This window comes from Myotis yumanensis, unplaced genomic scaffold (assembly GCF_028538775.1).
Source record: "Myotis yumanensis isolate MYYU_CA2020_CCGP unplaced genomic scaffold, mMyoYum1.0.hap1 SCAF_1, whole genome shotgun sequence".
Classification (NCBI taxonomy): domain Eukaryota; kingdom Metazoa; phylum Chordata; class Mammalia; order Chiroptera; family Vespertilionidae; genus Myotis; species Myotis yumanensis.
The window spans coordinates 118,758,847-118,774,341 of NW_027223752.1; the positions used below are offsets into that span (position 1 = coordinate 118,758,847).

General features: G+C 43.6%; 1 protein-coding gene across 1 annotated transcript in view; it reads right to left on the reverse strand.

The window, feature by feature from the left end:
- Positions 1-15,495, reverse strand: part of THSD4 (thrombospondin type 1 domain containing 4) — a 606,437-nt gene that overhangs the window by 571,483 nt on the left and 19,459 nt on the right. Inside the window, exon 2 of the mRNA XM_070431140.1 lies at positions 10,428-10,536. Within this exon, the coding sequence (XP_070287241.1) occupies positions 10,428-10,456 (29 nt within the window). The 5' untranslated portion in view covers positions 10,457-10,536. The remainder of the gene's footprint in view (positions 1-10,427; positions 10,537-15,495) is intronic.

Below are 15,495 nucleotides of genomic sequence, written 5' to 3' on the forward strand. Positions count from 1 at the left end.
ACACATCAAGGCTAGAATCCCAACTCCACCCTTCCCATCGGGGTGATGCTGGGTCAGCTGAGTCTGCGCCTCCCTGTGCTCATCTTCTGTGAGGATCACTGACACTGACAGAGGTGAAAACTCCCGCACAGACAGGCAGGCAGGCAGAAGAGACAAGTATTGTCAAGTAATTAAATGCCCAAAGCCCCCTGATTTCAAACCAACGGCATTGTTTTAAGCATCCCTACAAAAGGCCTTTGGCCCTACTGAGCTGTCTTGAATCCTTTCTAGAGTTTAACCCTGAGGACAGAAGGTAAGCAACCCAGTGGTCCTCAACCTGACTGAGACCTCCAACAGAACTGAGAGATAAAAAAACACTGCCTTGTCCAAGAAAATACACTGTGTGGAGGTGGAGATGAAGAAGGAAACCTATCTGAATCTGGGCTTAAGGCTTGTGGAATTAGAAGAGGCTCCTACCGTCTCTAAGAATCCTAAATTCCACCCAAATCCCCATTTTGGATGTAAATGAGCCCGGCCCTAACAGACCACACAGCATGGATATGACAGACTGGTTAGAGACTGTGCTGGGGCAGGAAGCAGGGTGAAGGGACATGCAACCAGGTGTTAAATGCATCCTTCCTGCTGTTGTCTTTGAGCTGCAGCTGAGGCCCCAGCACAAGAACCAAGCGTATTCCATGTGCACACATTCCAAAGGGAAGGGCTGAACGTCTATGAGGACTGGAAAAGGATGTGCACCTCCCCAAGATGTCTTCCAGCAAAGGGGCAGGGGTGTCTAAAGGAGTGGGCGTGCACATGGAGGTAGAAAAAACACAGCTTTTTTCTAATGGTATCCTTACTGGATCCAATTTGTGCTCTAAACCAAGAAACATGTGCATCATGACTCAGGAGTCTATGTGCTTTGGTTACATGACCTTGGGCAAATCACCTCTGTGCCTCAGTTTCCTCATCTGTAAAATGGAAATAATATTGCCTGCCCTGCTGACCTCAAATGAGTGAATGTGCAAGAAAGCACATTATGAACCATGCCTACAAATCCGAATGATTTGTAACACATCCTGGCACTGTTACTCATTTAAAAAAACAACAACATAGCTTGGTGTGGTTTTGTTAAAAAAACAACAAGCAGCAGCTCTATAAATGTTACACCCCAGGCCCTCAAAGTTCTTGGCAGACACCTAAGCCACACATCTATAATGTAATCAGAAGCAATTCTGCATAACTGCTCATCCCAGGTTGCACTTCCAAAACTTTCAGGGCACTTGAGGCAGGAAAGGGCGAGAAAGACTGGAGGAGGGAAGAGTCTAAGTCTGTCCCTGTCTCAGAGGAACTGCTCTCCAGGTTGCCTGGTCAACTGTACTCCCAGATATTCCTGCAGCTTGTTCCCTCACCTTCGGGTGTCTTATGGAGAAAAGACCCCCTGGCCCTGAAGAAAACAGCACTTCTCCCCCAGGCCGGACAATATCTGTCTCCAGCACTTACTGTCTCACAGACAATGACTTTATTCATTTAGAGTACACCTCTGCCCACTAGAGTACAAGCTCCAGGAGATTTGAGAATTGTTTTATCTCTACTTTATCCCCAGAAACTAGCAGTGTCTGCTATATAGTTAGAGCTCAATTCATTGAATTAATGAATGATGTTACATCATCTTGAAATGTCAAGATAAGTGGAAATAGTATGAATTACTATATTAAAAATGTCCAAAGTAATCTGGGAAATTTTAAAAAGTTCTCTCATGAAAAACTTGTAAAAATCAGTTACATTTTTTAATTTCTATGTGATGCCCCAAAATTCATTCTCATAGGATTGACACAAGATATGGCAGCAAAATGTTTGCTAGTGCCGCTTGTTACAAAAATGCAACACTAGTAGTATTTAGATGTTCAAATGCTTCTTTTCTTCATTGAGCTGGGCCCCAGTGAGGCTAAAATGCATAGGGTACCCAATACAATTCATCCTGGAATAAAATCTTAGTTACTAAATGGGCTCTGGTCTGAATGGAATAGAATAAATCCCCCCAACGGGGACATTATTCTGTGGCCGCAATAGCAGCAGCGCTAGCAATATATAACCCTGGAGGCCAGAAGAAACTCCACCAAGGGCCGTAAGTTTCCCACCCCTGCTCACAGACTCTGTTTTGGGATACCCCGCCCTGCTCACACATACCTATCTAATTGGTAGTCTGTAGCTGTGCCCACACCTTTTCAACACGCCAACAATCTAGCCCAAATCCTTGTTCCTCCTGACCCAATTCGAAATTAATGTTCAGGGAATGCGAAAGCATGTGTGTGACTGTGTGTGTGCAGCTCCAGCTCGTGTGTTATTTCACTTTGATAGTTTGCTTTGGCAAACTGCTCCCAGCTTGCAACGTTTTGACAGACTGAAGGCTACCAGGGCCTTTGGCAAACAAATCACAGTTCCCTCCGAGCAGTGGGGGAAGCCACATTCCTACCAAGACTACCTGATTCACCTTGTAGGTGAATTTCACACCAATCAGAAAAAGAAAGAAAAAGATATGCCATCAGCCAGTGTTGTTCTAGAGTTTAAACACACCATCATTCCGTTTCCTCACGTAGAAAATAATTCGCATTGAAATTTGGTACAAGATCTACATCATGGAACTGGGGCTCTGGACTTCTGTGTTTGCCTTGCCCCCGCACCCGCACACCCACCCACGATCCTCAACCCCAGTGAGGGTGGGTCATGTCACAGCCACTGTGTTCCTCAATTAACTCAACACCACTTGAGCATATCAAGTAACAAAACAAGGAACACAGAAAAAAATCCTAACTTCTTTTCTTCTTTAGTTAATACAACCCAAGAGATATTTGGGGAGCAACCTGATCACTAATAAAATTATACCGACCTTAACAAAAGAGAGCCAAAATCTTAGCATTGAAGTGAAATCTGTACCTACTGCACTCTGGAGATCAAAAAAGTTTGCTAAGCATGCATTTTACATCTTCAGCTCAATCATCTGCCTTCCTCAGACAGCAGTTAAGAGTAAAAAAAGCAATGATCTTGGTTAGCGATACTTGATGGTTACCACCAATATCAATTCTTACAAGGATTATTGCATTTAATCCACAACCATCCCATCAGGTACTTTTATTATACCCATTTTGTAGGTGAGGAAATTGAGGCACAGAGAGGCCAAGGCATTCACTGAAGGGGAAAAGCCTAATTCCCATGCCAGCAGTCAGACCCTTGGCCTGCACCCTTAACCACTGTGCTCTGGGGCCTCATTGGAAACAACACACCTTTACACCAAGTATTCGCATTTGATCACATCACTTTCCTTCCCCAGTCTTATGAGACTGTGGCTTCACACATCTTGTTTTACTTTCCGTCACTGCTTGCAAAAATAACCAGAAAATGAGTGAATGCAATACAATCTCGTTTATCCAGCCTCACTAGAGAACATTAGAAGTTTTAAAACAATTGAAACTAACCATTTAAACTTCAACCTTGAAAGAAAAATCATTCTATTTATTCCCTCTGCTTTCTCATACAACATACGCTGAGCTTAAGTAACCTTTCTTAGATGGGTCACCAGTGTGCATATCTACCAATCTGCGCAGCAGTAGGTGGTGGCCCTGGAGCAGAGAGGTTGAGAGCCCAGTGCCTGGGGCTCTCTAAATCCCACTGGCCTTTTGCTGTTACCTCCCCACTGTCAGGCACTGCCTTCTGGACTGTGGATGAGCCTGTGTACTCCTAATCGGCTCCCTTCGGGTCAGCCTTGACCTTGGAAACCTTTAGACAACCAAGCTGCCGCCAAACCAAGACCATACAGACTCTGGAGAAAGACCTGCCTGGCTTTTGTGGGGCAAATATTTCCATTTTAAAGCATGGACTTTGGGACACCTATTCTAACTGCATATTGGTTTTTATTGCTTATTTCCAGCTTATCCACTCTTGCAGCCACTTCTGTTTTCTGGACCAGGGCCTCTGGAAAAGTGAGGTGTTCTGTCACTGCATAGCTTTTCTGGGCACAACATCCTTTGGTAAATTTCCCTGCTCTCCAGAAAACAGTTCTGATACATCTTTGCAGCTAGCAGAACACTCAGCAGAGTCCACACTCAGGGATAATAAATAGGAAGTGAATCAAAGGATGGCATGATGGAAAGAAGAAGGGAGAAAGAGGGAGGAAGTATCAGCCACTAAAAAAATGAAAGTGCTGCTGTGACAGACACTTTTCATCAACAAAGTGTTTTCTAAGTGCGTCCAGAATTCCGTCATAAAAATAGAAGAACTGGGAAAAGAAACACAATTGTGAAAGGAGGATTTCTACAAGTTGGAGTCATTGGTTCTGATCCCAGGAGGTCGGTGTTAACTGAGGTCTATAAATCTACTTGGATACGTAAGGAATGGGTAGCTTGAAACCCAATGATCACACCTTGACTCCATTGAACCCTTTTGGTACAGAATGTTCTAGCAAATCCCACAGTCAAGTATTAAGTGATGAGGACATGGTCCAGGTGCAGGGCTGTGCCAGGCATAACAAAAAATCAATACTGTCCGAATCCCTGCCATCATTTTATAGGAAGGGTTTTGCCAGGGCAGTCTTCCAAAAATCAATTTTATTTCCTCCTGGCCTCTATGCCTGCCATTCAGATGGCTCCTACCGGGCTTCCCAGAACACATTCCAGCAGGTTCTTGCTGGTACACTTGTGTTCATCTGCTCTCACCAGATGACTTGTGTTTATAGAGAGTCAACCATGGTCCCATACCTGTTTATGCCAGTTGCTTTGCGATTACATAAAATATTCATATAACACACAGACCCATGAAATAGAGTGCAAAAATTAAGAGTAGTTGTTAGCTGTTTCTACAAAATGAAGCTGAATGCTTTGTAAAGATGCATTAAAGGAAAGTAGCCAAGAAAAAAAAACAAAAAACTGCTGGCAAATTAGGTGTAGATGAGACAACCGTAAATGATTAGGGGAAAGAAAAATAAAACTCTAGAATCATTCTGTACTCAGATTGCTTTGCAAATGTCCTTAAATTCTCACCCCACATTAAAGAAACCCAAATGCTTAGATAATGCTCATGGGTGTGGTTTGTGCAGGAGAGACAATCAGGGGTTCATGCTCAAAGAAAAGTCCTTGGCCTCACATAAAAAACTGGTGAGTGAATGCACATGTGTTTTAAGTAAAAAATAAACTGTTAAAGGTGTGTGTGTATAATTTGTATGATTTTCTACTTTAACCTATTTTATAATTAATGATCCTGGTCAGGAAAGAAAAATTTTCTACTTTACTCCTTTTACATAAAAGATAATTATTAATTTATTCATTCAATATTCAACAAATATTTATTAAGCATCAACTGGGCAGCGGTTTAGATGTGGGCTACACCTACTGTCCCTGCCTATTAACACCATGAGGTTGAATATGTATGACCCTCCTCTTCTTCCCTCTCCCCCTCCTCCTCCTCTTCTTTCTCATCTTCTTCCTTCCCTTCCTCTCCTCCTTCTCCCCAATCCTTGGTCACTGGCATAGGACACTGAATTACCCATGGTCCTTCCCAATTCTCACATACTAGGGGCCCAGTGCATGAATTTGTGTATCTTGAAAGGAACTGTGGGCCATGAGGCTTTGGTGGGCACAGGGGTGGGTCTGAGCCCATCCTCCGTGCCCCCGCCCAACCCCTCCCACCATGGCCCCCAGTCCCGTCTGCCAGCAGTCCCGCTCCTGCCGCTGCCACTCCCATGCACTGCGAGCAGGGCTGTTGCCGGCAGTGGGTGAGAAAGGCAGCTGCCGGACCTGATCACCCCTCAGGAGCAGGGGGAGGTGGAGAAGCCCTGAGGGTTGATTGGGGCCAGCAGTCGCTGCTTGAACTTGCTGACGGCACTGAGCTATCGGGGCCAGCGCTGGGCGCTGGCAGCAGGTGCGAGCGGTGGCTCCAGTGCCAGCAGGGGGTGCAAGCGAGGCTGACACTAGCAGCAAGTGCAAGCGCCAAGTGGGACCGCGGTGCACAAGAACAAAGAATTTTCAGTAACTACCAGAGGCTCACCCCAATGACAGCAACTAGCACCCCACCTTGGTCTGGCGCCCCTGCTCACCTGCTCCACCATCCCACCATGGCCAATGACACCTGCCATGTTCTGCACTCTGCTGCCTGCTGCCAACACCTCCCATGTTCCACATGCGCCCCCTGGTGGTCAGCATACATCATAGTAACCGGTTGTTCAGTTGTTCCGCCGTATGGTCTATTTGCATATTAGGGTTTTATATATATAGATTTCTTTACCCCTGAGGGGAATCTCTGTTCTCACTGTTGAGTCATACCTCAAATATCACTATTTTGGGCATTCTCTTTCTCATACAAACACACTTTCTTTACCCACTTTCTTCCTTTCTGTATTCAGGATCTTTTTCAGTTGCCTGAAGAACATCAGCCACCTTTCTCTTTCTCATTTCCTCAATCCCTTTAGTTGTATTTCTAAGTGAAGTAGCTGACAGGCATTACAGTAATATTATTCACTGAAATGTATATCAAGGAAAAGAAAAGCCTTTCTTTTCAGAAGACTAAAACCAGACACTTGACCTAGGGCCATCAATCTGTACAACGCTTAAAATGGTCCAGAACTCCCCATAAAATCTATAAAAATCACCATCTAACTCTGTAATCTCTCTAATTACATCTGCATTTCTTCAAAAACTACCATTCAAAATAAGAATCACTGAATCAACTTTATTTCCTGCCAATTTAACCGATCATTTGGCATTTTCATAGTTTTGTTTTCTTCTGTGTTTTCATTTTAAACATAAAACATATCAATTACACTAAAGCACTCCACCAGGTAAAGGAAGAGCCCCAAGCAAGCAGACTGGCTCTAACAGACTCAGCTGGCTGCCCATGGTAGGCAGTCGTCATCGCTTGTTACAGAGCTTCTGGGGAGAAACTGTTTCCTTCAACTGAGTCACTGAACAAGCACATAAGGATGTAACTGTGAATACAAAGAAAAAAGGTGCACAATTTGGAACATGTCTTTAGCAATAGAAACACTTCTCATCACTTAGTACCTGTTCCTCTCTACCTTGGAACAGATTAAGGAACATTCCTTAATCTAGCCTTGACCGACTCTTTGGTCCAAAAGGATTTTACTTACCTTACATTTTGCATGGCATCCAGATCTGGTCCAAGGTTCAGTGACAGCCACTAACCAGTGCCATTAAACGTTTAAATCTTACATTTCTTCTGCTACTGGGTTTAACTGTGATTCTTTTTCATTACTACGGACTCTGAGTGAGCCAAACTACTCTTGCTACATTAGTAGTAAGGGCTTCTCTGTCCCTTTTAATGAGGAAGAAGCTGACTTTATGCTTTTTTGTGACTTGGCAAAAACTGAGCAGGGATTTTTAAACTAAATCTCTACATGTCAGAATTGTGAATCCCCTTAAATGTTTTTTCCTCTGAGGGATTTTCTTGGAAGCTAACTTCTCATTTTGACCTGCTTTCCCTATAGGCAGAGAAATCCGTCAGCTTCTCCAATGGATCTTTACCCATTTGGTTGCCTTGATAAATTTTAAAAAGGCCTAAATATGTGTTTCTCATCTACCATTTTTATCAATGACTTCTTACTCGTAAATTAACCATAGCCCTTTTCCCCAGAACATTTTGAAAAGTATTTAAACAAAAGACACTCTATGTTTGTTTTCTGTTGGGTGTGGAGGGTTGTGTGATGTCTGTCCACCACCCCCACCGCCCGTCCCCAGTTTACATGGCTCTAGAAACAGACTGTGATGTGAAATAGTTTGAGTACCTGGCTTAGGAAGGAGACCTGATGAGAAACTCCAGCAGAGCTCTCCCAAAGAATCTGTCCTCATAATTCACAGTTTTCCCCGGAGGCCTCAGGGGAACTGTCCGGCTGAGCAGCCTGGTTCAAACAATCCCTTCGCAGGGCCCAAAATCCAGAGTCCTGCCACCAGGAGAGCAAGGTGACGTCACGCTGTCAAGTACTCCCCCCTGCTCATTTCTAATCTGTGGGCACTTTCTCTGAAATACACTGAGTGGCCAGATTATTATGACCACCCCATCAGTACTTCGTTGGCCTACCTTTTGCATTCAATACTGCGGCGACTCTTCTTGGCATTGACTCCACGAGATGTTGAAAGGTGATTCGAGGATCTGACACCATGCCTGATGAATAGCACTGTCCAGTTCTGTGAGATCTGATGGTTGTGGAACCAGCTGCCTGATGGCTCCTTTAACTTTGCTCCACAAATGCTCAATTGGATTGAGATCTGGTGATTGTGGGGGCCACCTAAGCAAGGTAAAGTCTCCCTCATGTTCTTGAAACCACTCCTACATAGTACGAGCACCGTGGCATGGCGCACTGTCTTTTTGGAAGAAGCCATCTCCATTGGGATACACCATCAACATGATAGGATGAACTTGATCAGCAACGATACTTAGGTATGTTGTGCTATTCAGATGTTTATAATGATCTGGCCCTCTAGCAACTTCAGCACGAAATTATAGCTAATTTGCCTATAAAAGTCATGTGGTCATAACAATCTGGCCACTCAGTGTAATGCATAGCTTAGAGGTGAGCCCGGGACCCCCTTGATGGGAGAGGGTCTCCACACCACAGATCCTTACAAGGCTAGCAATTAAAATCCTAGGACATCAAGAAAAATATTTGCAAAAGGGGATTTGTCCCAAGTAAAGCCCTTCCTGTGTAGCCTGATGGCCACAATTGTGAGGGTCCTCAGTACTTTTAAGGGCTTTTCTGATAACAGCCAGAAAAGCCAAAGATCTGTTTTCTCATTGATTTTAGAGAGAGAGGAAGGGAGAGGGAGAGAGATTTTACTCTTTTTTACCACATGGTGTACCCAACTTTGGTCATCTGCTGCTCTTTTCAATGCAGTCCAGTATGTGACTGTGACATCCACTTCTCTGTGCCCCCTTAGGTACTAGTGTTCAACTAGGCCGAGGTCCCCCTGTGGCCAGTGGTTTTACAGCAGTGTGATGGAGCTTCCACAAAACACATGTACAGTGCATGTCTTCAAATATCTTTTAAATCATTTTTTAAACTATTGCTTAAAAATGCACACATGCAAAATTAAGTTAAATGGCAAATATTAACCCTGCAGAGACCATAAAACATTAACGTGGGCTGCCCTGATAATGGCTGGATTTTGCAGAGGCCTCTAACTGTTTCTGACACACTTGTGAATGTATGTCACTGATGAAGAAGGTTGTAGCTCTGCACAGGCTTTTGAACTTCAGGCCTGCACATGTCTGTTCATGTAATTATACAAGCAACTACAGACTACAGTGCACACACACACACGACTGCACTCAATTAAATGCCAGGCCTGGGCCTAAGAGCACCTGCCAGGCAAATGCTCAAGCACTGGTTGGGCAATCGTATGTGGCACCATCATAATAACATACTATAAACCATTTTACTTTTTAGTAGTCCCTCCACAATAATGTATAGTTATGGGGATGGGGGGGGGGGGATTACACAATATCCTTGGTGACTCAACTTTGAAACAGAAGGTTCTTCCTTCCCATCTTCTAGATTCTGAATTAATCTAAAGAATATCCTAAGATTGCAAGATGAGTTTTAGCAAAAAAACTGTTACTAATAATTGCAATTATTTACCTGTACGGATCAAGGTTTTCTTAATACTATGCAGCTAAAACAAGTGTAAAATCATCTAGGTGATGAGGTTGATGTACCAGCTATCAGCCATAAATCCTGAGTTCAAATTTTGGTGTTTACCCAAACAGACTCAATGACCTCATAATGTGTAAATATTACAAAGCTGAACTTGTAAAATAAATTTATCTTTCTTTTTTTTTAATCCTCACCCAAGGATCTGTTTTCTCATTGATTTTACAGAGAGAGGAAGGGAGAGGAAGAGAGAGAGAGAAACATTGATATGAGAGAGCAACATCTGTCGCCTCCTGTACGTACCCTGACCAGGGATGGAACACACAACCTGGGTATGTGCCCTGAGCAGGAATCAAACCTCTACCTTTTGGAGTATGGAATGACACTCAACTAACTGAGCCACACTGACCGGGGCTAAAATAAATTTATCTTAATGAACTAGTGCCATTGGCTATTTTATATATTGATATTTTACATAAAATTTTGATTAAAGAATTTTTAAAAGGGCCTATTAGCTTAAAGTTTGAAAATAGCCTCCATGACGGGGACTACAGTTCCTGAGCGCAGAGCCCTTTTACTGACTCTACACTGAAGGAATGTGGCACAGCAGTTGAGGACTCTGAGCACTGGTTTCTGTTCTGCAAATTAGAGATACTAATGCTTGTTCCACTTACCTCGCATGGTTGATATTAGGATCAGATAAAAAAAATGCAGGTAAAAGTCATAAATGTTTTGAGCAGATTTTGACTTAACTGATCTGGTTTCTTATTCTCTTTTTAAAAGGTTCTCCACTTACCTGAGAAACCCCATGAAATTGGAAACCATGATGCCAGGGTCCAGGGAAAAAGCAAGGGCTCCTGGGAGATGTTGCCAATTTTCTGCAGGTGGGAGTGGTATTCAAACTCCTATAGAAGGAACAACAATGCTATTTTTAGCATGGTGCTTGGGAAAATTCTTCAGGCTACAATGAAACCAGAAGTGAGCAATGGAAGACATGAGAACACAAATTCCACTGACCAGTTATGGTTACCAGATTTCCCAGTTGAACTCTAATTGTGTATGAACATGAGGTACCAAATTTACAGGACATTCAGCACAGTGACTAATCCACACAGGATGGCCAATAAATACCTATCAATGATGATCTCTGAGGACCCTAAGAAAAAAGATACCTACTAAGAAAAGCTCCAGGTGGCTAACTGGGCTCAAATTAAAAACCAAATAAATAAACAACAACAACAAAACAGAGCCTAGCAGCCATTTCTACGCAGGAGCCTCTTATGCAAATTGCACTTCATGGAGAAGCCTGCATTGTGTTTCTGCTATCTGAGCCAGCCCTTGATGAAAGAATTCCTGAAATCGAATTTCAACCAATAGGACTGAGGCTTTCCCTATACAATCAGAGATGTGTAGCTTCAACAAACCAGGGAAGCTCTATGCTGATCAAGCAGGATAGAGATTTTTGGACCGATCAAACTGTGAGGATTTGGAGTCCTCATTTGCATGAGAATTCACTTTTCCTGTCCACCTAGGACTGAAAATTGCATTTCCCTGGCTGAACTGAACCACAAAGATGTCTCACTGGAAAAGAGTGGAGCAGAGCAGAGCATTGCAAAGCAGACCAGAATGGAGCACAGCAGACCAGGAGGAGAAGAGCAGACAGAGGACTGGCCCCACAGCTGCCTCACAGCCCTGCTGTTTGCACAGCCATATTGTATCACAATGGGGCTATTTTGTACTGAAAAAAGTTTCCTTTTTCATTGCATTCAAAATTGGGGATTCCTGTTGGCAGTGAATTGGCACCAACCACCATCGGTTGACACCACAGACTCCAAGCTCATAGCCAAACTGGCATTAGGCAAACCTGCATTGAAAATTTAGCCCCATCTATTGAAGGCTACTTAACCACAGGAAAGTCATTCTGCCTCTGTGTTTTGGTTTCCCCAATGTACAACTGCCCTTCTTGTGCTCCTCGATGTAACTGTTTCCTTTGAGTAAGAGGTGGACAGCAAGGGGGGGTGCTGTGGTTGAGGGTGGGGCTGGGACCAGAGTTAACCTCAGAAGTGGGTAAAAATACTAACAAACAAAGAAATTACATACGGACACATGCTACAACATAGGTGAACTTTGAAAACATCATCTGAAGTAAAAGAAGCCAGCCACAAAGATCATATGTTGTATGATTCCATTTGTAGCAATTGTCCAGAATAAGCATATCTACAGAGACAGAAAGTACATTAGTGGTTGCCACCATCTGGTGGTTGGATGGGGCTCATGGGAGGGTACAATGTTTCCTCCTGGGGTGACAAAAATGTTTTAATATTAGATTGTGGTGATGGCTGCACAGCCCTGTGAATAGATTAAAAGCCACTGAATTATACACTTTAAGTTGGTAAAGTATGGTATATGAATTATACCTCAATAAAACTTTTAAAATACTGCCTAAAAACTACTCAAAGTAGTCGTGACAATTAAGTGAGTGGACACTGGCCCAGTGCCTGGCACAGAGTTGCACTCAATAAAAAGTAGCTCTGATGATACTCATGCAAGAGGAGGTGAAGCAACCCTGAAAATGTGTTATCACAGTAACATCAGGAAGCTAACACTCCCTCCCCTACTTTACTCAGAATCCTTCACTAAACAGAATTTCTAAACATTTCAAGTGATCCAACAGTTTCAAACTTTATGAAAGCCCAGGATGGGAGGTTTGGCTGAAATGTGATGGAAGTTAGGAAGTAAAATCATGGCCCAGCCTCCTCTCCTCCCACACCTCTTTTCAGAGAAAGACAAATAAATGAGCAAGATTTCCAGGTGTGCCAAGGAGTCCTCTCTAATAAAGCCAGTTTTCCAAAATCACTGGTTTCCAAATTCTTCCTAGGACTTGACATTTCCTTTTCACAAGAAAGGGAGGATGAGAAGGTAAGTTATAAGCACTTAAGAAAAGACAGTTGTGAGAATCAGAAAATTCCATTTACAGGAGAAAATAATCAAGGTTTTAAAAGTTACCCCCAGTCTTTTCTGAGGGTTAATAAGAAAGTAGAGCCTCTTAACCATAATCACCCCTAATTAGCCATCAGCAACTCATGAAATTACTCATGGTCCTGAAGACCCTTAAATTCTTGGGTCTCAGCCAGAAGTTGAGATCCACCAGGAAGAAAGCCAACAAGTGCAAAATGGAACAGTTAAAACTTCTCTGAATCCGGTCTTGCTCTTGGCTGGGGAGCATGTATGTGCAAAGACAGGATTTAACTTGGGAGTCAGATGAAATCTTTGTCACCCTCCTGATGACAATCAACTAATCAGTAATATTTACTCAGTATGTGGAGTCCTCAGGTCCTCTCCAAGGGATTAAAGAGAAGAATGAGTCAATGCAGGGTCTCACTTTACAATCTAGCTTAGGTAGGTGAGATTTAGGGAATGGAATTATCTGGGGGAAAGTGATGTTATTCAGAACAGCATAGAATAAATGTTGTTATATGGAGACCCTGAGTACTAATCAAGCTAGTTCAACACAAGGAGACTCACTGTAGAGGGCTGGTGGGGCATCAGCAAGGATGGTGGGACTTAAGATCAGCCCTTAGCCTATGCAGGTTACCAGTGAACAACTTAGAGCAGTTGGTAAGTGTGCACACTGCAATCTGAAAGACCTGGGTCTGAGACGAGCACCTCCACTTATTAACCCGGTGGCCTTTGGCAGTTAACCCTTTGTCTTTCAATTTCTTCATCTGTAAAATGGAGATACTGTTTGGAACTACTTCATAGAGTTGTTGTATTAATTATTTTTTGAGACTGCAACACACACACACACACACACACACACACACAGCAGGCATGGTCCCTGCCTTCAAGGAACTTATAGTCTAGATACTAGAGGGCTATATACTTTAAACAAACTGAAACATTAAGTATAAAAATAAAATTGTGATAAGAGCCTCAGAAAGTATACTGGGCAGTGGTCAGAGAAGGACTCTCTGAGGAAGTGACCTTCATGCTGGGGCTTCAGGGGCAAGGAGTCAGCCAGGCAAAGGGACTGGGGGCCATCCAGTGAGAGGGGATCTCGAGTGTAAACTCCTGTGAGGACTGGGAGGAAGATGGAGCCCAGGTGGTGGGAACTTGGCAATCCAAGGAGAATGTGGGAAGATCTGACCCCATATTTACCAGACTATGGTAAATAAATGGTTGAGGGACAAGGGAAAGAGAGGTGTCAAAGATGACTCTCTCCACATTTCTGGACGGAGGCAGCCAAAGGAGGTGCCAACAGAGCTTTTCGGTTTTGACAGGAAAAGAAGGGCAATGTTAAGGGTAGAGGGTGTGATATAAAGCAATGTTTCCCAAATCTGACCAGAAGTCAACCAGAAAAACATCTTAAATTACCAAAACAATTTGAAAACTGATTTACAACTGCTGCTGAAACCCATGAACCTTGTCCTCTGTCTGTATTTTGCCTTCAGATATTTGCTGATAATAAAATGAAGCTATCATGAGTAACATGTCAGTATGAAATATGGTCTCTTTCATCTTTAGCTCATCCTTTTAAAATTTATGTTTTGAATGTATGTTTTATATGCTCACATAATACATTGATAGGTTAAAAAATAACCAAACATACATTAGAGTTATACACTCAAACATATTTTTTTTGTTAATCCTCTTCTGAGGATATTTTTCCATTTATTTTTAGAGAGAGAGGAAGGGAGAGAGAAAGACAGAGAGAGAAAAACATCTGTGAGAGAAACACATTGATTGGTTGCCTTCACACATGCCCCGACCAGGACCAGGGGTCGAGCGTGCAACCCAGGTACATGCTCTTGACCAGTATCAAACCCTGGGCCTTTCAGTCCACAGGCTGATGCTCTTTCCACTGAGCCAAACCAGCTAGGGCTACATGCAAACATTTCACTGATGGGGTGTGCAATCAAAAAGAAATTGGGGCGGCCACTGCTCTAGAATATTTTGGGACCAACTTTTTGTCAGATTTGATGAGTCCATTTTTTCTCCTGACACAATTGTCCTTGGAGAGTTCCTACCAGCCCTGCCATGTCCCCCGTGTTCACTGAGCCTCCGTGATTAGCACTGTGTTAAGTTGGCTCTGCTTCTCAGACTGTGGGTCACCACCCATTAGTCTACCATAAAATCAACCTTGTGGGTCACACTTTTTTAATCAAATTGAAAAGATTGAAAAAAAGAGCAAACACCAGTGTTTACCACACATAGTAAGGGTGAGTATTTCTTACTGTGGCTGTCAGAAAGGTTAAAGCCCTGGCTCTGGAACCCAGAAGGCAGTGAAGGATTCTGTGGCCTGGGGAATAAAATTGTGAAGATAGGAGAAGCCCTCCCCAAGCCCCCGAAAGGTGGCCCGAGGAGAAGTTAGGACAAGATGGCCAAGAAAGAGCCACTGTAGGTTCTGGAGCAGGGAGGGACCTGATAAAAGTCTCCCGAAAATCCGCCAGGCAGCATTGCCTGGAGCCGACCAAGGGGACTGAGTCAACAAGCCATCTATGGCGCCGAGCGGCCTTTTGAGGTTTGCTCCTGCTGATTTATAACCCTTCTTGACAGTGAACAAAACATCTAACAATCTAGTTTCTGTTACAGCATATGCTTGCTCGGGGGTGGAGGCCCCACCTTCTCTCCTTTCCACAGGATCCTACAGGAAGGCTGACCAGTCACCTGATTTGGTTTAAGACAACGTCGCAGTCCCCACACACTGGGTGGAAGTGGCAGGAAGGTTCGAGGCTCACGACAGCAGGGACAGAGAGAGGGGCCACCACAGATCCAGCCCAGGGCAGACAGTGGCTCCCTGGCCCCAGAAGATGCCAGACAATGGTGCTACTCTGCTGCTCCTTACCCACCGCCCGGCCTCTGCG